The 25728-nt window shown below is 36.3% G+C and overlaps 1 protein-coding gene across 5 annotated transcripts; it reads right to left on the bottom strand.

Annotated features, from left to right (window-relative positions):
- Positions 1-548: 548 nt before the first annotated feature.
- On the bottom strand, positions 549-25480 carry LOC139970774 (cholesterol 24-hydroxylase-like). Of its 5 annotated transcripts, XM_071976751.1 has the most exons (15): positions 25320-25468; positions 20480-20592; positions 15110-15253; positions 10333-10410; positions 9851-9936; positions 9274-9430; positions 8800-8938; positions 8216-8335; positions 7736-7970; positions 7075-7147; positions 6045-6129; positions 4067-4177; positions 3459-3547; positions 2803-2869; positions 549-1956 (listed from the first exon to the last, which is right to left on the bottom strand). In XM_071976751.1, exons 3-15 carry the CDS (start codon positions 15241-15243, stop codon positions 1798-1800), a joined length of 1533 nt encoding a protein of 510 aa, XP_071832852.1. In that variant the 5' UTR covers positions 15244-15253; positions 20480-20592; positions 25320-25468; the 3' UTR covers positions 549-1797. The 5 variants fall into 5 exon arrangements, with proteins under 5 accessions (XP_071832852.1, XP_071832851.1, XP_071832853.1 ...); XM_071976750.1 differs by lacking the exon at positions 20480-20592 and having other exon boundaries at positions 25320-25480; XM_071976752.1 differs by lacking the exons at positions 20480-20592; positions 25320-25468 and adding an exon at positions 15960-17915.
- Positions 25481-25728: the final 248 nt, after the last annotated feature.

The following is a 25728-nucleotide window of genomic DNA, read 5'->3' as shown; positions in this document are numbered from 1 at the left end:
TCTTATGACACGAGTAAAACGCATTGTGAAAAACACAGTGTTTAGTTCAAATTTCGATGTGAGATTTTATGACAAGTGTTAACATATTAGGAGGTACTTGTCATGGATTAAAGTTTGAAGGCTTGCGAAGAAGGATTTGATAGAAAATATTGTGATAAACATAGTTAAGTACATATGCGTAATGTAAAGGTCGAAGATATGTGAGGCTTTACACAAGTTATCGATAGAGTACAATCTGTTTTCTTGGGTAAATTACATGTATGGACAAGATACGAAAAGTTAAAAGCAAAGAGGAGTTGGGGAGGGGGTGGGGGAGAATAAGAAACATAAGTATACATATTTGCTCAATGTTGGCAACATAAGTAGTACATAATTTAACATTGAGTTTATTTATTTTTTATTTTATAGAATTTTTATAGCGCGTTATTCAATATAAAATCGCTCTAAGGCGCTTTACAATAAAACATACAAATCAAAATAATAAACAATATTAAGTTATGCCTTGGAGCAAAGAAACCAGAAATAAAGAAAACGCAAACAAACATAGCTCTTGTTAAAGATGACTTTTGGAATCGTTTTGTTTATTTCAAGCATACCACACAGGAGCGTTCTAAACGCTGCCCTCTTTTGAATAGTAAATTATAAAGAAGTATTTAAAATGATAAAGAAGTTTTTAATATGATCTAGTTTTTTGAACTCATGGAATTACGAGTTCCTCTGAACGTAAAGGTGCCGTCAAAATATTAACATATTGCTGTAAAAATTGTAGCAATTTTCAAGAAAGTATTTTGAATTGTTCAGCTAATGTATTAACAATTTGCAACAAAATGACTAATTCCTTAAATCTAACATGTGAAGAATTAATTCAACACCTTGCTTGGAAGCAAACTGAAAGCGTATCACTTAATATATTTCACCAATTACACAGTTTGCAAAGAAATGATGAATTAAGCTTACATCAGAATGTCAATCATTTCAACATTTTGCAGGGCCAAATTGCATAGAAAGGTTTTATAATTTTGACGGCGCCTTAAACATTCCATATCTGACTTCTTCAATTTACTCTTTAGTTACATGTTGTTTCCTCTACCGCTAAAGTATTCAAAACCTGTTCTTTATTCCAAAAGTGCATAATCAAGATCAAGTTGTTATTTAACTAATGAGCGCAAGGTATAACAAAGGATGAAGTAAAAGAGATAGAAGAGAAAATGGTGGTAAAACTTGATCATACTTAGGAGTGTTAGATCAGTGGTTAACACCGGTGCCTTTCAATCATAAGGTCACGAGTTCGAGTCACTCCAAGATTAATGTATGTCGTCCAGTTACAGATTTGTTGACAATTGACAATTCATAATCATGGACGTTAAATATGAATCTAAGAGACTGACTACTGACTACATGAGAGTTCCTTCGCGAGTTCCTGCTTGCAGGAGGATCTAAAATACATACATACTGTCGATCTGAACTCTGAGATCAGAACTTACATATGAATTTGACTTTAGAATGATGGAACGACGCTCGGTTGAAAATAAATACAACCAAATTCTTTCCCTTTCAAAATAGGCTATACGTCTGCCACTTTAAGCTTAATTCGACAAATTTTATAATGAAATTGGCGGGAAAATGACGAATCATTTGAAAACAGACAGCTAAAACACAGTGAGGATTGAGTATAGACTGCATATGTTGAAACCTATGAAAAGCATTGAAGTGATTGCAAATGTTAACGCTGTTAAGTTGTAATACAAAATGTTCATTCGATGGAAGTTATGATCCTCTCGAGTGATAACAAGTGTTTTAAGAGCTGCGGACGTTTTCTCTTCGTACGTTAAGATATAAAGGAGTCTTATGCACCGGTTTCAGAGTACCAGCTATGTATGTCTTCAGTTGGACATTGGGAACCAAAGTGAACTTATATAGCTGCAGGAATTTGGCAAGAACCACCTTTGCCTCGAGCTGAGGAGGAAAAGAATATTACAAGTACAAATCATGCTATTAGCTGTCCTCAAAGGCGCGGGGGGGGGTGGGGTTGGGGTGGTCGGAGCAGTGGGTGGGAGGGTCTGGGGTAAAGCCCGGGCCATGGGTTAAATTGAGTGCCAGGGGAATATAGAGGGCTGGTAAAGTGTAGGATATATGAACATTGCAAAATCGGGGCCTTCAGGCATAATTGACCGAGGGGCTCTCGACGCCCCTGAATATGACTACCAACAATCTTGTGACGTATTTTTAGTAACTTAAATTGCGGAAATGAATTTTGGGGATAGTACCAAATTTACCATTTGGTTATAGAATTTCTCTTAAAGTTTGAAATATTCAAGTTCTCGTGAATATAACACATCAGTCGATATAAGAGAACAAATTAATTTTTTAACCTCAAATAATATGTCTGCAAGTTCGCATTGTACTGCATCCTAATGTCCGAATAATAAGATATTGTAAGAAATGTATTGTAGTAAAGGAGTTCGTTATAAAACATTTTCATTCACATAAAATAAAACGGAAAAGTTAAGTAAATAATAAAACGATGAAAGCTTCAAGATTAAATTGATGAAATCTGATGGGCCTCAGTTAACATGTTTATTGTTCCATGTTTATTCAATACACTTGGTACTGCAACTTTAATCTTTTAAATAGACCAAAAAGAAAAACGAAACGAAACAAAACTAAACGAAACAAACAACACACAAAGCAAAATTGGCACACTCCAATAATGTACACAAATATTTCCGTGTACAATTATTTTGAGAAACTATTTGCTATTTCAAAACTGTTTGGGATTTCCTAACTTTTCTTAATTCTTACCAATGCGAATTGTTGTCCAATGCATACCCTCGGTCCCAAGCTAAACGGAAAGTAGGCGTACATATGTCTATTATTTGAAGAAAAGGCAAAAGACCGCAGCATAAATATGGGCAAAAAGTAAATCGGATTATAAAGACAATATTTTGTGAAAGTTTATAATAAAGTGATATGCAAAAGATCCAAAATTAAGACGTTTATTCGACATTCTAAACTTGTGATTTTCATCAAATAGATGAAGTGATACTACAAAGTGAATTGTTATCAATTGCAAATACCATAAACGTAGTAATCTGTTCAACAAAACCGGAGTTTCAGTTGCTTAGCATGTTATCTCAGATGTAAGTGTCGCAGTATTGCACTTTTTAAATATTATTCTGGATTTTTCCAACTCATAGAGAAGGACATGTGCTATTTCTACCGTAAAGCATGCAATTTTCCTCTCAGGAAAGATAATTTAAAAGAAAAATGAATTGAAAAAAATGTATTTTTCGTCCGTCCGTCCGTCCGTCCGTCCGTCCGTCCGTCCGTCCGTCCGTCCGTCCGTCCGTCCGTCCGTCCGTCCGTCCGTGAATTCATTAAAATTGATTCATTGATTCACTCACTCGTGTCTTCCTTTATTCACTAATTCACTCACTTATTCATTCATTCATTCATACCTGCTATTTTTTTCTCTGAATCTTTCTGGATTGAATACTTCTGGCTCGTCCCAGAATCTCTCATCTCGTCCCAGTGCATAAGTGTTCAGCTGACAAATTAAAAACGTAGTCAGTTTTATATCCTAAAATCACCAACTTTCGGCACATGATTAAGTTAAACCAAGATTAATTGGATGCATTTGTTCATGCAATATTCAGTTAAAGCAACCTTTTTGCATTGGGATTGCCCAATTTTCGATATTAAAAATCCTTAATAATGATTTTGGTATTAACTGAGTTAGTCTGGGGGCTTTTGTCTTTATTTGTAGTTTCTATTATAACGGACTAGAACCTCTGTTTTTGACACTTTTTTATAAAGAAAAAGAATATGTTTTTTCCCCATTACATGCAACCCCTCTTTTCGTTATGCACGGTAATTCGGATATTCGCAAAGTTGAGAAACATTCACAAATCTCCGAACAATTTGTATTCGTCGGAATCACCTTATTTACGTCATAATGAAGTCATAGTTATCAAGATCCTCTTCCTAAGTAGAAAAGTTATACACAAAGAGTAACTAAATACAGAAGCAGGCAGCCTATACAGAGTATTGTAACATGTATACTCACTGATATGTTACTTCCTGCTGGGATTTTCAATCCATTTACAATTATGTCCTCTTCGTTAGTTCGCTGCACTCCCGTCACTGGTGGGGCAATTCTCAATACCTCCTTCAAGACCTACGCATATGAATACAACAAGTACACTTTCACTAAGCTGGTACAATATTAATATATAACGACGTCACAACATTTATATTTGCATTTAGTCTTACACGTACGATGCGGTTTCCTGTCAAAAGATTTGTTTTTGTAATATAATGCTTCCACGACGATATGAAACTTAAACCATAACTTGAAATCTATTCTTGTAATTCCATAGAGTCTAGTAAGAAATGCCATTTCTTGTGGAAAGACAAGGTGTTCACAATTGAATAGTCTATCCAATTAAGCGTTCACGAGTTAAAGATACCATTTACCACACCATTTATTTGTGAAGGAAGCATATAGGAAGCATAGCAGCTCATGTGTGGGCTCCAAGCTATAGAAGGGAATTATTGTGTTGTTCTTCAATGATAAATACGCTCTCATTCAGGTCTTCGAGTATTCATACTTTCCCTAAAAATTATGCAAACGATCATAGCCTAGACAAATTGGATGTTTTAAGAAATGTTTTGGCGATCGCCGTCCTAATGGCAATTTGATCACAGGGAGGAGGTGTTCCAACCATTATTGAAACATATAACAAGGTAAACGTATGTAATCATGATCACATCAAAAACCATATTTATCTCGTATGTATTCTTAAAATAACGATATGACTTCCAAGCAAGACTTTACTTCGAGATGAAACCATATCTCACTCAATTTTTTTTCTAATTTGCACTCATAGCGCAGTTACACATATATACATATACAAATACACACAAGCGCGCATACACACATTCTTCTGAGGACGTGGTGAGATTGCTTGGACACACATTAACTGCAATAACACTAATATTCATGTACAGCAAGTTGACCTTTATCATGTTCACGATTTGTAATGACCGATGAATATTTATAATATTTACTGCATGGGTCCAATACGTGATATCCCTAGATAACGTATGTTCGCCATATTTTACGTGTAAAGCACCCGATACTCATAGCTGATACTGCAACTACTATGTCCTGTAACACACGTTACCGTGTTACAAACACAAATTATTGGTACACGGTTGTAGAACATGAACAGTTATTGTTCCACCATTTAGCGGTCATAAATACGCGATTATTAAATGAAGTCGTATCTAGTCATTTTATGCTTTAAGAAGGCTTATGGATATGCCCAAACTTTGCCTTTCTTCGCTCTCGGCATGACGAATTTGGCGTGATTTGAAGAGTGGTGTAAACTGGAATCAAGCGGTACCGTACCTACTATACTTCATCTAGTAGGCATTCTCATCTTCATAGACTCCTTGTCCAGTCGCGCATGCAGTTCTTTGTCTTACATGGGAACAAGGTAACGGCTTTGTAGTTGTTACAGTGCCACCTGTAACACATGTTACCGTGCGAACACAAAGTAGTACCTACTGATGCACGATTGTGGGATATGAACATAGTTGTTGTACCAGCTATGAGTATCGTCTATGTAAAGTAATAAGACACTACTGCAGCAGTGAATCTCGGTTCACCTATCGAAGAAGAATCGATTTTATAGTTGTATTCAATTTTACAGCCAACCACGTATTTATCTTTTACTTACGGTATGAGTACGTACTAAGTTCAAATATGTGTGTAAATCACTCTTTATGGCTTCATTGTTTGGATATGGTATGATAAATATTTACTGCAATTTTTTATGTGTTTATCGTGTGGTTTTCGTTGACTTCGTACACATTATAAACTTTTGCAAAAGCTTATTGTGGGTGTTTGTTTTCCAGATCCATATACTGATGTCGAGAAAAATCAAGTCATACACTGGTATATTTTAGGTTTTCAAAATAACAACTTTAACCTTATCACACTATGTCCAACTATGTACTCCAGACAACGGTAGATTTACCAGATTCATGTACTTCAGTTGACAAGTATCTTCATACGAGATAAATGTTTTGCTCCCAATGACTTCATCTGTCTCCTCTTTAAGTCTTTGAAAAACAAAGAAAGAAACGGAATTATCTTTTCGATTTAACATATAAATCGAGTAATCTGAGCTAAATAAATGAGGCTTAGAACACACGGGATAACGCGGTTGGCATCAGATCATGGCCAAATGACGAGAACGCTGTGCGTCAGATGACGACGAAAAATGCATATTAATGCTCTTGTGGTCTAATAAGGTGTTTACGTTCTGTCTTCTAATCATGCATGGTATGCTACAAATGTATCTCTGGATGAGAATCTTACAATGTAGCATACGGCACTGTGTAAACTGTATATGTACAACCGCAGTGTGGGGTAATTATAGGCGGTACTATATACTATTTTATTTGGGACAAACACTACACATATGCAGATTTTAGGAAATTCCCAATGTCATCGGTCTTGACTTATGCGATAATAACAAAAGTTTTCTGGACGAGTATATATATATATATATATATATATATATATATATATATATAATCCGGGTTTATACTGCATAGTGTGGCCTTCACGCTTAGTTTCTTAAACATGCAGCGGTCTGTCATTTAGTTTGGTTCTTGGATCAAGCTAGACCGGTTTCTTATCCCGTGCTTTTATCAAGCTGGGGTAATATGAGAGGTTGATTGTTAAATTCATCATATAGTGCATAACAAAGTCTTACCGATTCTTTCGTTGGTGAGTAGTAAAGATTGTATAGTACCACCGTTTGGGCGCCGTATATTTTGTAACTATCCATACATTTTTGTTTCTCCCACTATAATGGTAAATATTTGTCATTAAATTTGACCAATAAGAACTGATGGAATGAATAAGAGACCATCAAAATTTTTGTTTTCAAGTTTAAGTCTTGAATCTTTGCAACATAAACAACAGATTCGACGGATTTCTAGTTCATTGTATTATCCCATGGGATACTAAGCCTACTTGAATTACGAAATAAGTCATACTTTTGATACACCTGAGGGTGTCTCCCAACGTATTCACAGGTGAATGACATTAGTTGAGCGGTTGTTTCCTGGCCTGTATAGAAATAAAATGATGTTGATAAATTAGTTTTGTTCTTCATACTTACTATAATTATACAGAACATTGAGATCGGCCAATTCCCTTACACTAGTGGTCTCCAGAGTAAGGACTGCTACATACGGCGACAGACAATTTAACTTTGCTGCTAGCAAGCTATGGAACGCATTGCCAAATAATATCCGTGATGCCTAAACATTAGCCACTTTTAAGAAATTACTTAAAACTCACTTTTTTCTTTTGAGGAATTTCACGTAAATCTATACTGTTTTTGAAATGTTTCCTTACTATATATTCATATATATTTTTATATTAATATTCAAGCTGCGTCACTTTTATTTTTCACATTCATATTTTAAGGGTTTTGTCATTTTGTTGTCATTGTAAAGCGCTCTTGAACATGCTTAAGCATGAAAAGAGCGCTATATAAATCTGGTAAATAATAATAATAGTAATAATAATAATAATAATAATAATGATGATAATAATAATAATAATAATAATAATAATAATAATAATAATAATCATCATAAATGAGAACAAAACAGCACAACTTTAAGAAGCACAAGGAGTGTATAATCAAACCTGCTACGAAGAATGTCGCAAACTCATCAATCATGTGACTGATGTTATATTCGGTAATACTGTCTTGGTCTTGGTAGGTGGACAAGATATGAGTCAAAATGTCATGGGGGTAGTCTCTTCCATCTTTCATAGCCTGGATTCTCCTCATAATGCATTTCCTTCCGAAATTCCGGACAACCGCGCATGAACATTTTATCTTATTCCTCCTGTCACGTGCTTCTTTTCTTGGGTCAATCTAAGAAAAAAATATAATGGCGTCTGATATACTTTTCTACAGCTAAAAATAAGGATCGAATGAACTTTTATTTAAGTGATTTCTTCGTTGGAACTTGGAAAGTATTTATCTTAGACTTCATAATGATAACACGTTTTTTTTTTAAACGTGTTCATTCGTAGTTGCTTACTTCTTTACATCCTCAGATGTTTTCATATATGCTAGAGTTATCCTTGCAACGTAACTTGAAAAAGAAAGATACTTACACGGCTGAAAAAAGACAACTTAAGTTGCATCCCGATGCCGTCAAACGTATCTTCGATAGCTGTATTGAGGAACATGGCGTCATCTGATATAACATTCAAATTGTATTCTCCAAAAGCGACCTGTTTCAAGTTCAGCGAAACATGGTTAAAACGAGAATTGCTTCTAATTTAGTAACTTTGAATGGTGTAAATATCATATACAAATTGAATGAACACTGTCACTGGTGACCTGACTGCATTCTTGATACCCATGCGTAAGGCTGTAATTATGATTTGAATTTATAGCTGTAAAATCTTTAATCGTCAGGTTCCTGATCCAAATTTGAATGTGATTAGACTTCTTATATGCTTTAGGTAATTTAAAATGTTTTCTTTGTTAGTTTAAGCTAAGAAATTCTCTCTAATAAAAGATTTTAACAAATAACGATACAAATGAGGAAGAGAAATAAGAAGATGTCAATAAATGTTTAATTAAGTTAAATGGTTGACAATTGGATCTTGTAACGGGAAACTATATGCTGAACATTGAATATAGTCATTTAAAGTGATTATGCGCAACTGACAATGGTGTCAATATTACGAACCTTGGCTATGATGTCTAACGACACTTTGTTGAATTGTTGTGCCATGAGGATTTCTGTCTTTCCGTCTGCTTTTTGTTTGAGATAGGTCATTAGTTCATCTACACTATCATTGTATTGACCCATCAGCTCTTTGAGATACCTGAATACATTGAGAAGAAAAGGGAAAGAAACATGTTGCTGACAAGAAAGTATATCTCAAAAATGTACCAAAAATGTACAGTTCTTTCTGAACGACGTACATATTGAAGCCAATTGATATTTTGTTTATTGTAGCTAAATAACTGTCGTTTTCAGCGTAATTTGTGAGCGACCATTTTTTTGATGGTTTCAAACATCGTAGGCCTTTACCGCTCATGACTTTTCTTGAGAAAAAAATATCTGATATAGATAAGAACAACCTGGAGCTATGCTTGTTTCTCCTGGATGTGATTAAAACGAAGACGAATGGGTTTACATGAAATAGTAATATCTCACCCTCTTCTGAAAGCTGGATTCATCATCTTTCTTTGTTTCGCCCATTGGATATTGTTTAGTTGGGTCAAAATGCCACCACCAAGAAATCGCTGACCAAACAAGTATTTAGCAGTTTCGTAAAATTGTTTTGGTTTCTTGCTGTTAGATGTTATCATCACTTCCTATAGTAAAATAAAAGTTGACAAAAGGTTTGTTTTCGAACGTTACATAATAAAAAAAAAACTTTCACTAAAAATTTATCAATTATAATTATAATCAATTATAATCATAATTACAATCAGTTCAATGTATTGAAGTAGTAGGCCAATTTGCACTTACTTATGTCAGTAAATATATTTAGTTTACATGTAAGCAAAAGATAAAGATGTAACTTGAAAAGGAAAGTTACATTTCATCGGCGATATTATAGAGAAGGTGCGTAGACCGGAGTTGATTAATACTGTCATACTGTCAAACAGTCAGTTTACCCGTCACCATTGTACTGTGAACTCACAAGAAGCAACAACACTATAAAGTATTTATTAAAACAAATAATGGGATACAGGTTTCATTCTATAAAATGTCGTGAGCTTATTACTTGCCTTGACAAAAGCTGGCTCGAGACACAACACTATTTCTCTGTTTACTATGAAGACAACAAATACAGATCCGAGGAGCTTTTGCCTTAAATAAGAAGTAAATGAGATCAAAACAATTATTATTATTGGTAGTTAATTACAAAGAAACATGAAATAAAAGCAATATATATGTAGTACTCATGATTCTAAATCAAAGATCAACGATATTGAATTTAATAGTGTGATTGATTATTTCCATTGGTCAGATAATTAATCGAATAATTCCATCCATACCTGATCTTTCGCCACTATTCTTGCATGCCAGACATGTCCAGCCTTGTAACGTCTGTTTTATGAAATATTATAGTATTATATATGTTTTGATATTAACACAAGACTTATAACATACTACATATATGCATGTTATTTTGGTTGCGTGAAATCCTCTGACGTCAATTAGAATTGATTTGCACCGTAGTTAAAGGGATCATCTAGTGCTTACCATTCTACATAAAGCATCGATAAATGGCCTCCTCGTTTTCCCACTTCTCTCATGTCAACAGCATGCCCCAGGAACAAACTTGAAGAGTGAAATGAAATAGAATCATCAATTTCCTAATCTCTTATGTTCGATTCTTTCTATACAAGCTGTCTAACATCTTATGCTCGTATGTATGCGATGTAAATACTAACCAACTGTTGCAAACTATTACGTTTTCATTAAATTAAAACAAAAGCACATCTGCAGCCAAACTGTTTAATTATAGCACAATTTCCCGTATTTATTCTCAGCAATGATCAATATATCAATAACCGTTTTGGAAGATTTGAAATCAATAAAGATTTGAAATCAATAAAGTTAGTTATTAAAAGCAAAAGGCTTGCAGTGATGTTGAAGGATGACTGAACTCAAAATGGGAGTTCTGAACTGTCTGCAAAATGGAAACTGTCACTGCAAGTTATAGTTTTTATTATTTACTTGAGGTTATATCATTCACGTTATAAGAATGTTAAATGTCTGAATACTTTGAAGCAACTTTTTTCATTTTCATTCATTTTATTTAGTTCTTTAACAAAAGGTATATTTTCCCCTTACCAACAAGCCTGATCCAAAACTAATTCAAAAGACTAATGATTAACCCGTTGACATTTCTGTTCCTTCAGAGGACTCATTTAACGTTTTTTTTTATTATGATATACGCCACATTCAGTCATTTACGTACGATGCACACGATATATACATATTTATATATATATACATATATATATGTTTATATATATTTATATGTATGTATATATATATATAATCTCAAACAAAATATTTTGAATACGTTATCCATAACATTATCAAGCTTCTTTTTTTTTTTACCAAAATTATTATTTTTATGATATTCAACTTAACTAAGTCTGATTTGTTCATCTAGATTGTTTCTAAAATAGATGATCGAGTAACGTTCTATTGAATAGTTCGCTATAATTGATTTTCCGATCTTCTTAATCAAATGAATCATATTAAATCTGCATATTATGTTTGTTAAGTTTGAAAAAAAGTTATCATCCGCAAACAAGTTTGACAAAAGTTCTCCGTACACTCTAAACAATTCTTACATAGGATGTGTGAAATTCTACAAAACCGTTGTGTAACTAGTGCACTAATCAACCTTGTGTAGAAACTACACAACTGTTGTGTAAGTTTTCATTAACACATCAGTTGTGTAAAATTTACACACTATTGTGTATACTCCAGTACACAACAATTGTGTAAATTGTACACCATTTTGCAATTTTAGGACACCTTGTGTAAAAAAGTACACAACAGTTGTGTTAATACTACACACCCTGCTTACAATTGATTAGTGTAATGTACACAACTATGAGTACATATTACGCCGACTTTGGGCAGTTGTAACAAATTCTGTATCAATATAGTTCATAGCATAAGTATCAATTGAATATCCAGTATAGACAATAGACAGCCTCAATGTTTTGGTATGTATCAACCATGTCCATGAATCTCGGTATCACTTCTCCCATAAATAGTTGCCTACTAATTGTGTGAATGCTACAATGAGACCTATGTTAAATTGCTTAACTATAGATGTACAGTAGGACACTATTCACGATACCAAAAAAGGATATACGTTTTCTTGGAATATATATTTTTGTATTTGAGGAATCAAAGCAAATGCTCTCCATTACAATGAATATAACATAGCGCGTATGATAAATAGAAGAAAAATGGATGGAATTCAGCGACTCACGCCACATAACAAGAAATAAAACAGAAATATGTACTTTAATAATATAAAATATAAATCATGAGTTTTTGTCGAAATATGTTGGCTTAAACTTGGCGGCAAGGCAGAAATCAAATATCTCGATTGTGTTGAAGGCTCTGCATGGAAAACAGTTGGTACTATCATTACATAATTAGAATTAAAACAGTAATTAATTGTCCTTTAATAAAGTAGAACATCTTATGTATGTTCATTACATCATAAGAATTAAAATAATAAAATGTCCTTTAATTAACCAGAACAAAAAGAAGAAGGCAGTCCACGGAAATGAGTTAATATGAACATCACATTCTAAATAACTATTGCAACAATGAGGATGTAAACTATAGAAAAATACCTCAGCTCTATGATCACTTGTCAGAAATGATGGAATCTAGATCTAGATTTCCCCCTAAAATCCGTGAACTTTCCAGAATTATTGTATCACGAAAGTGTTTAAATCATTGCCAAATTTGAGAACACATAACTGGTAGGAAATACTCTGCATTAAAAATGCTCAATTACAGCCAATTAGACAATCCCACTTTAAAGAATTTGCCCATCACCTTTCTGTAACAAATATAAGGAATTCGCTTGTATGGCAGGCTTGTATGACTAGTACTAGGGATATTTGCACCTCCATTCCACCGAAGTCGATACACATCAAACGAAAGGTTGATTTCAGTCTGCTTCTGATAACAGTGTCTATAGTCTGCAATATGACCATAGCCTTAGGTTACCAAATCCAAAATCAAAATAATCTGTCTCTATGTCATAAAACGGTTTTTGACAAAGTACAAACTTCGAAAGAGTTCAGTGGCGGGCTCACTGTTAGAACCAACATTCTGGCTAGGCAAAAATGATTTTGTTTGTTCTATTTTATTTCCAACAAGATCACCAAACAGTTGTCACACATCTTGAACCATAGTTTACACTGAACTTTGAGACACACCTATTGAAAGATTGAAGTTCACAAATTAGCATAGAGCTCGTTCCTTTACAACATCATCACTATCTTCGTTGTTGTCCACGTCATTAATGCAAATGTCATCTTGCTCAAACCGCTGTATGTTCCTAACCATAGGCAAATCATCATCTTGCTCTTGGATCTGTTCTCCATTACAAATATTAGGTTCGTGTGCTGCTTAACGGTGTGCCTTTTGAAGCTGTAACTGTTCCGGGAGCTTTGATGACATCCATTTGGTTTACAAACTGCAATAGATCTGAAACACTTCCTGTTTATAAGAAATCATATATTTATTTGTAGTGTTTACTTGTTTTGCGAACTGTCCTACAGTAACAGCAGCTTCCTCATCAAAATTTGGGAGATCAGTTAGAGCATTGTTTGCCTTGCCCTACTGCACTTCCACTTAACAGAAAATCATCACCATTTCTTTTTCTTCATTCTTCAGAGCCTCCAAGTTCCTCATAAACTTGATTCTTGGTCCAACTTTAGGGAACAGTTTCTTTGTTCTTCCTTCCTAGCAACAGAGAATTGCCTCTGTCAATCTTATGTTCTAAAATTAAAAGAAAAAGATGATTTGGATGCATCAACCAGTTTAGTGCTGTGCTTTTAGGCTAGATGTACAGCTGAACAATGCAACCTTGGTACATAGTTGGTTTGAATTTTTATTGAATTAGCATATTAACCAATGTGATCTGATCACTGCATTTGTGATTGCGTAGCCCATACTAAAAAATTTAGGCAAATTAATATTCATAAATGCCACATAGGCTTATTGTGCAAGGCTATCAAAATTAAGATAGCATTAACGATATGGATAGTCATGATGAATATTATGATCACTGGAGCAAAAAGGACCTGCTTCCTCGACAGGCACTCATAACATTATCTTTGTATATAAACATAGGAGTAGTAAATCACAGAGATAACTTTACAACTATACAAGTGTCTGTGCTCCCTCTAGCATCTAGCCTAGGCCTATAATTGATAATAATATTATTATAAGTTACGGTTGGCCTAAATATGTTACACTTACAGCTACTTTAGTACTTAGGCTATAACCGATATGTAAAATTGAATAATGGCAACGTTAATGTAATATCGACTTTACATCGAGTTTTAAGTCCTGCCTAGGCCTAACAAGCTTAGGCTACTACCTAAGCTGTATTTACAGGCTTATTTTAACACACAATTACTCGCGTGCCTGTAACTGTAACGTTAGCCCTAACATTATTCATGATTGTACCTGTACTTGGTCTAGGCTATACTAGTCTATAGTTTATATCAATATATGTACGACAACGTACGAGCCCCTGCGATTAGCACAAAGTTGCGTTGGCAAAACCAAATTAATTTCAATAAATATTTTCAACTAACTTTCAACTATTTCCTGCATATGAGAAAAGCCCCATTTCTTTTCTCTTGGACAAAATTCATCGTTGAGGTCAAAAGTAGTTAATATTAACAGCAGACGGTTACCAGTGTAAGTATTCGTGACGGTATAGCGGCGTCAGTGATAAAATTCCGCGCGTCAAGTTATTACCATACATGGTACGAAATCGTTAAAAAATATACAATTAAATGAAAAATCCAGGAAACATTAAACATGCAGTGCAAAGATACAACAAATGAAATGATAAACTAATATTAATTTTATAATCTGCTTGCAATACTGAATAAATTTTTACATTGGGATCAAAGCTTGAAAGCGGTTGTGTAACAGACGAACATATCCCGAATTACACAACCGTGAACTAGTTTCAATCACAGTAAAATGACATTCACACAGGGCTTGTGTAGGAATGTTTTAACAACTGTCTCAAATTAAGCGTGTAGTGACGCTAAAATCATAATTTACAGAAAAGTAGTGTTTTCTTAATAAATATAATATTATGTGAGCTTTATGAATCATGTTCTTCTCGTTTATTATGATCAATATGTAAACTTAATGGCAAAGGTTTGAAACGTTTATGAGCTTTTCTTTCTCAACTTGCGAAGATTTAGGGGGGGGGGAGAGAAATGGTAAGAGCATACTGTACCTCTTTGTTTTGGGACTAGGAAGATGCCTGTATCTCCATCTCAGATATAATATCTGGCTGAAAAGGTAGAGGAAGGATGCCACGAAGAGCAGAGTAATAAGAACGCAGGCGAGAAACAGGAACTTGAAAAACATGACGAGGAGTCTGAAAATGAATCGTTATGGTATATTGCTTATACGTTTTGTTGTTTAAGCAGTCTACATGAATGCATAGGCATACATTTTGAAGTGTACAATCTCGTTGTGGATCGATGTTTGGAAACATTAAAGGAAAACAAATTTAACCAGCTTTGTAAAAATAGATAAACTTGACAAACAATTAAAGGAAATATAAAATACTTATCCAGTTTAACCTCGAAAAGTTACAGCACGAGGAGGAAAACAAATGTGAGATAAAAGATTAACACCTAATAATTGTATATCACAAACTTATCTGGTAGAAATGGCTATGGTGAAAGCTCCTCATAGCCAACCAGCCCCCCCCCCCCAAAAAAACAACAACAACAAATGTTTATACCCTCTTTTGAAGATGTGTTTTCTTCTTTCTTCATATACTTCAACAAAAATAAAAGTTGCATAATAGAGCCACCATTTCTTCACTTGCTAATGTTTTTTTTCCCATATTTTTTGTACTTAATTTTCTTTCACAGAGATAGTAGTTTTGAAAAATGTTACCATCCCATCGCTGGTACTGATTTCAAGAAAAGAAATTTTCATGATGAAAATATAAGAACCAAGCATGTAAATCTAATTCTGAGCCAAACACTTTCACCTTCTGTTGACTTTAGTTGTTATTAACCGTAACATAAGAGACTACTTCAGCAGTGAAATTTGTTTCCAACGTAACTAACCTGCAGTAGAGAGATGGAAATGTGAAGCAACGAAAAGCCAATCATGTACTTAGGCTTTATAACGAATATGACTAATTCTATTCGCTTTGGGTTCGTCATATAAATAGCTACTGTATAGACTTTGCGTAATATTATGACTCAGTTAAAAAAAAATTATTACAGTTCAATGATAGTTCAGCTAATAAACCGCGGTGTAGATTACTTAACACTGAATCATGCCGTTATTTAGCCATGAACTTTACTTCAAGATAACAATATTGTAGCGCTTGTAAAAAAAAAAAAACTAGATAAGATTTATACTAGAGAGCAAACAGGGATAGCTTGAACAATATGCAAGTGAGGAGAATCAGCAACTATGTTCATGTCCCACAATCGTACATCATTACTACTTTGTTTTCGTGACACGGTAACAAATGTTACAGGTGGCACTGTAACAACTGCAAAGCTGTTAAGTTGTTCCCATGTAAGACAAAGAACTACGCGACTAGACGAGGAGTTCTCTGAAGATGGGAATGCTTACGAGATGAAGTAAAGCCATGTTCGGGTATATCCATAGGCATATACTTATAGCAAAAAATGACTAGATACGACATTTTAGAATCGCGTATCATAGAATTCGCACTAAATGGTTGATACAGCAACTACTGTTCATTTCCCACAACCATGCATCAGTAAATACTTCTTTGTGTTCTTGCAATTGTTTTAATTACTTTTTTTTATAGAACATGAACAGTAGTTCCGGTTCCAGCTATGACTATCGCGTGGAGCAAGAAACCCATTAAAGTAATCTGTTAATTCGTTACGTCAAACTTATGATCACTGTAACGGTCGTGGCAAACTTAAATTCAATATAATCAAAACCCAGCTCTAGCAACCTTTTACTTACAACACCTTGATTTATTTCCTTTAATGCAGCTAACAATTCGTTATTTGCCCCTACGAAATTAGTGCCCTGATCACAACGCAATTGTCTTACAGGGCCACGTATAGCTTGAAAGCGTCGTAGTGCATTCAAAAAATAGTCGATGGTTAATGAATTAGCTACTTCTAGGTGTACCGCCCCTGAGGCCATACACGTAAATTACACGCCATACCTCTTTAACTCCTTACGACCTTCCTTTACAAGCCAGGGACCAAAACAATCTACATCACAATATGTAAAGGGTGGACTAGACTCCACTCGATCAACCGGTAAGTCTGACATTTTCTGTTGACCCAAACTACCACGAAGCCGTCTACAAGTAACACATTTGTATATCACTTTACCAATTAAAAAACTACCACCAATGATCCAATAACCATTTGCCCTAATTTCGTTTGAAGTTAAAACTCTACCTCGGTGGGCAACTAACTCATGAAAATGTCTCACAAGGAGCTCTGCAACATGGCATAACTTAGGAATAATTACAGAATGCTTCACTTTAAATTCGAAGCTAGATTTAGATATACGACCACCAACCCGAATAACACCATTTTCATCCAAAAAAGGATCTAGAGCATAGAGTGGACTGCCTTTCTTTAAGCATTGTACTGGATCACTACTCAATGTCCGAAGGATTTGAAGCTCTTCCTGAAATGCAAAGGACTGAACTATTCGCAGTATTTCAATCTCGGCTTCAAACAAAGAATCTACATTAAGCTCCCTAACCGGAAGGAGGGCTTTACTAGCCTTAGCCTAAAGCATAGCCTTTAGCCAAAGGCATAATGCAATAGCTTTCCTTGCTTTAAAACAAATCGAAAGGGAGCTTAAACGATCTGCTTCCAGATGATTAGAGCATTTGACACTGGAAAATGCTACCTGGCAACATTTAACCTCTGGGTCATGGTCAAAGACCTCAAGGCTTGTAACGTGCTTAACCAGTGGGAGTTGACTTTCCCATAACATCTCTGGCCCTCTAAACCAGCTTGATGTCCTTAATTGACATCATTATTGATATACCCAAGGACTCCCTGACTATCAGACCAGAAATATTCATTGATAAAATTGTACTCCAACTCTTGTTTCAACAAGGCACTGATCTTTACCGACAATACAGCTGCAGTCAGCTCTAGGCGTGGTACTGTAACAGGCCTACGGGGAACAACCCTAGACTTTCCAAAAACGAATCTACAATGAACTTTACCTTCACGATTAATCATGCGCGGGTAAGAACAGTAACCATACCCAATGGTGCTAGCATCACAGAAATGATGCAGTTCGCTTTGTAACGGTGCCAAGTTCAACAGGCTTAAAACACTTATCAATTCTGATGGTTTCTAACTCAGATAAACCCATCCTCCACTTTTCCCACTTACTGTGTAGCTCATCTGGCAAGGTTCTATCCTAATGTAAATGATCATAACATAATTGCTGTAAGATTTGCTTTCCTGGAAGCACAACTGGAGTTATAAACCCAAACGGGTCATACACCGAAGCAATCGTAGAAAGGATACCACGCCGTGTCAAAGGGCTATCACTAAGTGTTATCTTAAATTGAAATCTATCTGATTCAATACACCATTGTACTCCAAGAACCCGATCCAAATGAGTTGCATTTGAGGAGAGATCTAAATGCCCAGAAGCAACCGCAAGATCTTCCTCAGGAATTGATCGCAACACAGAATTGGAATTACACTTAATTTTGGTGAAGTTAACGCCGCCCTTTATGTAGCATTTGTTTCGTTCGAGAAATGAGGTCTACAGCTCTATTAACTGTATCAACAGATTGGAGACCATCATCCACATAAAAGCTTCGATTCACAAAACCTGCTACATCACAGTGTGTGCATGGAAACAGAAAGTGTTTCCAAAGACTTGCCAACATTTCTGATGGAAAACTTCCACAAGGTCTTGGTGTCTCAGCAGCAATAGCATCATCTGTTCTCAATAACTGTTCACACCGTAATCTTTTTCCTGAGTTACATAATCACCAATTTCACACCACAGTAAATGATAATCATGTACACTCTCTCGTAAAGCTTGTATCATCATGCTACTCTAAAATCAAGCTGTTCCATTTAGGGAAGCAGATGACAGCCTCTGTTGCACGACCCAAAATGCGGAAGCGAATGTCAAAACTTATTTAATTTGTTCATCCATCAGTAAACTACAGAAACATAATTGACAGACCACATTTTCCAAGATAAATATCTCGGTGTTCAACATAAACTGAGATGTGCTGTAAAAATATCTCCGTTTTCTGTATCTTGACATATCTTGTTTCAACAATACGGTATGATGTAAACTTATCATGGTTACAGTCACAAACCTATCTTCAGGCCTGGAATTTCATCTTCGAGAGGGCAAGGCCGTTTTCAATTTGCAAAGGGCACTTTCATAGCAAAATGTCAAAATCAATGGGATTTTTTTAAGGGGCACCAAGGCCAAGACCAGGGCAACAGAGGCCGTGGCCTCCGTGAAATTCCAGGCCTGTATCTTGGTAACATGGAAACATGCAGATTTTATTAAGCTTCCGTAGTGAACTAGTGTTTCATGAGAACTGACAAATCTGCTTAAATTTAACTGTTATTCAAAGCAAATTGTTCAGACGTTGTTAAAATGACATAGATTGATCGTCAGAGTTCTCCGCAGCCACTTTCAGCAGGGTGGCCCTTTTAAATGTTGATTTTCAATCAGAATTTGTGGTGTAGAAATCTATATCACGTTCATATTGCACAAAATTCCACTAACATTCAAACACAGTACTAAAGCTGTACAGTGTGCCCTGTTAATGTTGGCCCGTGGAGAACACTGTCAATTAAGTATTAAATGTTATAGGGCCATCAAATGTATCTTTGCATATTTATTAAAATTAGTATTCTAAAAAGACTCCGCAAGTTTTTATTTCATTTTTAAACCAGTAGAAAATGTATTTTTCCGTTGCTGAAATTTCCCTGCTGTATATTACTACATGTATGTACTAGGGCATTACTTACATGTATGTCACTGTGGGAACCAACCTGTAAAAAGCTGAGGATCCTCAGCTTATATTCGAATATAAAGATTTTAACTGGAAATTGTTGAGAACTGCTAAATAAATTGCTGTTGCAGCAAAGATATAACAGACTGTGCATATGAACTATAAAGAGTTGTTTGTCTGCATTTACTTTAAAAAAATTAATACATGTACAAAAATAATGACCCGTAGATGATTGTGTTAATTCCATATCCCCAAATTGGACACTAAGGTTTTCTGAAAGGAATTCCACTTCTGGACACTGCCTTAAGACCCCAGCCTCATGCACAAACCCTATACGACAAGGTTTTCCTGAGAACACATGGAATTTTTCCCTCCTAATTTTTTTTATTTATCATGGAACTTCCATTTTTAGTTTCTAGATGGAAATAAACTAAATTTTTGTAACCCTGCGAGCTACCTAAAAATTTAATATTTGCCCTTCCCAATACTAGATACCGGTAGCCTACATATAGTTTGTGCATGGATGGTGTAGCCTCGTCCAGTTATGAAATTCTTTCCCCCAATTTGAAGTGAATTTAGAAGAAATACTTAACATTTTTCTTGAAATTAAAAGTCCCTAACCATTGAGGAAGGGATGCCTCTCAAGTTCCTAGTCCGACGTATCCCATAGACTTTGTATTGCATTCAACTTGCAGCGTCTGTCTCTGTACAGACGACCCATTCCATATCTTTTCCTGCACGGAAAATAGGCATATTTGACATTTTAGTCTGGCATAACAAATATTCCTCTAGAGTTCAAATGTTCAACTTCACTTCCTTGAAAAATAAGGATTGTTTCTGCGACATTCACTTTCCTTCCTTGGCCTCTCTTTGCATCACCTTCTCGGCCACCGACCGACATAGCAACGTATGCACTGTATGTGCGCGGTGATGTTTTGAATATCCCAACATGGCCGCTGAGTCACGTCCGGCCGCTTCACACACGGAGCCGCGCGGCCTATCTAGTTAGTGTAGATCAGTGGTAGTATCTAACAACAGTACACCGGTGTGAAGTTAGATACTTATTCCCCGTTCCTCGTTCGACATTCGCGAATGAGTAACTGAGTTATCTATTCAGTTACGTATTCGACAATGGTATCGACGTAACACCTCTGGCAAGACAAAAGCTTTCTAACAAGATGTTCAACATTTGGTCGTGGAAAGAGGTTTATCTATGGCCCATGGGTCATATGAACTCTAATGACTATGAAGAAGGGTACCATAATGCATCTTGCAAGGTCCAACTAGTTCTTGACCAACTAAAATGACCACTACTTCATCAGTTCTTAAATTAATGTAACGGGACCTGAAAAAATCACTTGAGGCCCTAATCAAGACTTTGGACCGGGCAAGACGCATTATGGTACCCTTCTACAATGTCCTTTGACTTCCTATGACCAATTGGTTAGGTGGTCCAAGGCGTGCTGGTCTTGGGGTGGTCCAAGGCGTGCTGGTCTTGACTGAGGCCTAAAGACTTTTGCAGGTCCATTTACATGCATTAACGTAGTGATGGTTTAGTGGTCAGTTTAATTGGTCAAGCACTCTTTGGACCGGGCAAGACGCATTGTGGTACCCTTCTACAACGTCCTTGGAATTCCTATGACCCATTGGTTGGGTGGTCCAAGGCGTGCTGGTCTTGGGGTGGTCCAAGGCGTGCTGGTCTTGACTGGGGCCTAAAGATTTTTGCAGGTCCATTTACATACATTAACGCAGTGATGATTTAGTGGTCATTTAAATTGGTCAAGCACTCTTTGGACCGGGCAAGACACATTATGGAACCCTTCTACATTGTCAGTAGCGTTCATATGACCCATTGGTTGGGTGGTCCAAGGCGTGCTGCATGGATGAGGTCCCAAAGCTTTTTCGTGGTCCCATTTCAGTCACTGAAGAAGTAATTATTTTGTGGTCATTTAAATTGGTCAAGCACTCTTTGGACCGGGCAAGACGCATTATGGTACCCTTCTACAACGTCCTTGGAATTCCTATGACCCATTGGTTAGGTGGTCCAAGGCGTGCTGGTCTTGACTGGGGCCTAAAGATTTTTGCAGGTCCATTTACATACATTAAGGTAGTGTTGATTTAGTGGTCAGTTTAATTGCTCAAGCACTCTTTGGAACGGGCAAAGCGCATTATGGAACCCTTCTACAATGTCATTAGCGTTCATATGACCTATTGGTTGGATGGTCCAAGGCGTGCTGCATGGATTAGGGCCCAAAGCTTTTTCGTGGTCCCGTTTCAGCCATAGAAGAAGTAATGATTTAGTGGTCATTTTAATTGCTCAAACACTCTTTGGACCGGACAAGACGCATCATGGTACCCTTCTACAATGTCCTTGGACTTCCTATGACCCATTGGTTGGGTGGTCCAAGGCGTGGTGGGGCCTGTTTCACAAAGCACTAAGTCGCGTCTTAGTGGTCTTAAGACGCATCTTAGTGAATAGGACTTAGTGCCGGTTTCACAAAGATCACTAAGTCGCGTACAAGACTTAGTCCACTCTTCACTAAGTAGCATAACGGGACTTAGTCTACGTCTCGTATGGACGAGACTTAGGAACTGATCTCAGTGTATTTCTAGTCATGTGATCGCATTGGCGCCAATTTTAACCTGCTAATGTATTTATTTGTTTTATCACAAAATTCAGGTAATGATAATAATAAAAACAAATACAAAGAGTTGTGAAAGGAAGTGTTCTAAAAAAAACCTTTATGGCTTAACGAGTAGTGCACTCCCTGCTTAACTTTGAAAATATACATAAAGATATGTCTCCACATTCAAAACCACCTGCCCCTTGCCACAATTTTCCAACCTTTCCCTACCCATAACTCCCAGCTATAAGCCCACCCTCCACTCAAAACCTCCCATCCCTACCCTCACCCAACACCTGCTGAAACTTATGCCTGAAAAAGAAATTTGGGATTACTATGGGTATCAAACAATTTGTTTGATTTTCTTTTTTAAATGCTAAAGTAAAAATGAAACAAAACTGTTAGCAAACTGCTTATCAACTGAAGAGCCTGTGTAATAGAATGTGTAAAAGTAAGTTGGTCTGATGCTTCGTTCCAGCAGGATCTTCTTCAGAGGCTCTCCGTCTACTTGACGTCAACCTATTAATAGTACATAAGTCTTGGCCAAAAATTGTGATTATAAAAGGCATTTTACTTGGTATTTACCTTTCCCATTCTCGCAACTGTAAAGTTCGTTCGTGCAATGAACTGTTAAAACTTTTCGCGGTCAAAGGTCACAGCCTCGTTCATGTCAACAAAAATAAAATGTTAGCATGTTAAGACGCGTCTTAGTGGAGAACAGTTTTGTGAAACCGAGATCCAAACAGTACTTTACTAAGACGCATCTTAGTGTAAGTCGAGTTCGCACAGCACTAAGTCCTGTGTGCGTAAGTCGAGTTTAGTGAAACAGGCCCCTGGTCTTGACTGGTGCCTAAAGATTTTTGCAGGTCCATTTACATGCATTAAGGTAGTGATGATTTAGTGGTCATTTTAATTGGTCAAGCACTCTTTGGACCGGGCAAGGCGCATTATGGAACCCTTCTACAATGTCATTAGCTTTCATATGACCCATTGGTTGGGTGGTCCAAGGCGTGCTGCATGGATTAGGGCCCAAAGCTTTTTCGTGGTCCTGTTACACTCATGAAAAAAGTAATGATTTAGTGGTCATTTAAATTGGTCAAGCACTCTTTGGACCTGGCAAGACGCATTATGGTACCCTTCTACAATGACTTAAGAGTTCATACGACCTATTGGTTGGGTGGTCCAAGGCGTGCTGGTTTTGATTAGGGCCCAAATGTTTTTATTTAAGTTCCTGTTACATTTATTTAAAAAATTGTTGATTTAGTGGTCATTTTAATTGGTCAAGCACGCTTTGGACCGGGCAAGCCGCATTATGGTATCCTTCTACAATGTGTTAAGAATTCCTATGACCCATTGGTTAGGTGGTCCAAGGCGTGCTAGTCTTGAGTAGGGCCTAGAGTGATTTTTTCAGGTCCCGTTACAATAATTTAGAAACTGATGAAGTGGTGGTCATTTTAGTTGGTCAAGAGCTATTCGGGCCGGAAAAGATGCATTATGGTACCCTTCTAAATATTCATTAGAGTATATGACCCATAGATAAACCTCTTACCACGACCAAATGTTGAACATCTTGTAAGAAAGCTTTCGTCATGCCAGAGGTGATACGTCGACCATTGTCGAATACGTAACTGAATAGGTAGCAGTTACTCATTCGCGAATGTCGAACGAGGAACGGGGAATAAGTATCTAACTTCACACCGGTCAACAGTACAGAAAATTGGTCGCGAGGGTAGCCATTTTCGTATATCCAACATGTAGCTGCCATGAGTCATAGCCAATCTGCTACAAACCAGACTTGGAGGCGGGGCTTAATCATCAAAAACGGACCTTTTTACTAAAAGTAGGGGCGGCAGCTCAGTGTTGTTTTAAGAAAGAAAAATCATTTGAATATCAAATAAAGCAAATAAAAGCAATAAAATATATGGCTTGTAAAATTCTTATTTATACCTACCTGTAAACAACAAATGAAAGTTTAAAATGTAAAAAATATGTAAAATACATAGGAACCTATCTTAGACCATACTACTGTTGAAAGACAATTCCATTCTCTATCAAATGACGTATATATGTTGGGGATGGGATTAAGTCTTTGACTGCCGCCGATCGAACGAAAAGAAAATGGCAACCCGGAAGTTATGACCAAAAATCATATCGCTGTATGCACGTACATACAAATTTACATTGTTCTTCACAGTAAGGGGCACACTTTCATTTATGGATTTGCCAATGATTTCGAGGCGGTTTGCAAAGATACTTTTATTTGACGTTGGGTAAATGTGTTCTTATGATTTTAAAACCAAAAATATTACATTTAATATAACATTGGTAAGTTCGACAAATAATGATATTTAAAAAAAAAAAATCTCCAGCGGGCGCTGGGCGGCAAATGGAGAAAAATACGCTAGTGCGTGCGACAATGCTAGAGATTATGCCTCTAAATGTTTGCTCCTTTTGACCTAACTGAAACTGAAAACCTTTCTCAGTCAAAATCCTTTGACGAGTATTAAACCCAGACGTCTGGTCTCCAGAAACCGTGCCCTCATTATCGGCAGAGTCCATCATAATACTGAATTGTTAAGGTTCAACTCAAAGTACCATATATAATGATGATAGGCCCGAACACACAGTCACTCATAACACAGTTATAAAATCAAGGCTACCAAACCGAACACTATTTTTACTAATGTACAACAATATCAACAAACAGTTCTACATAGACTAGACTGTCACGACACAAAACTAACAGTATGAAACAGATAGAAAGATATAAAACGGATATCAAATATATATATATATATATATTTCAATACTAAGCCTTTACATTGCAACCATTATACCTTATATTTCTGAAAAGTTCAGAGAGTAACGACACCGGTCTTGCGGTAATACGAACGAAGGGTTACAGATACAGGCCTGGAACCTCGCAGAGTTGGCTGCATATTGCTAGTCGATGGTCGACGATACGAAGATAGCAACCTACTTCAACAGTTCCGCAAAATACCAAATACCTGTTTTATGGTATAGCCAGAACGTCGTTCAAACCGGTATATTTAATTATATTGATGGTTGAATATGGAGGCCGTGACACATCTGCCGTTTCATGGCTGCAAATAATGTGGAGCTAATCGAAGCTGGTGGTAGAATGAAGTTCCCGAAGATTTCCACGCCGGTAAAATGTATACGAAGAAAGACTCCCAATTAACAGACGCACGGAAGTCCTATCTAGAGTTTTACTGTAACGGTCGC

This window comes from Apostichopus japonicus, chromosome 8 (assembly GCF_037975245.1).
Source record: "Apostichopus japonicus isolate 1M-3 chromosome 8, ASM3797524v1, whole genome shotgun sequence".
NCBI classification, from domain to species: Eukaryota; Metazoa; Echinodermata; class Holothuroidea; order Aspidochirotida; family Stichopodidae; genus Apostichopus; species Apostichopus japonicus.
This window is presented reverse-complemented; position numbering and strand designations above follow the sequence as displayed.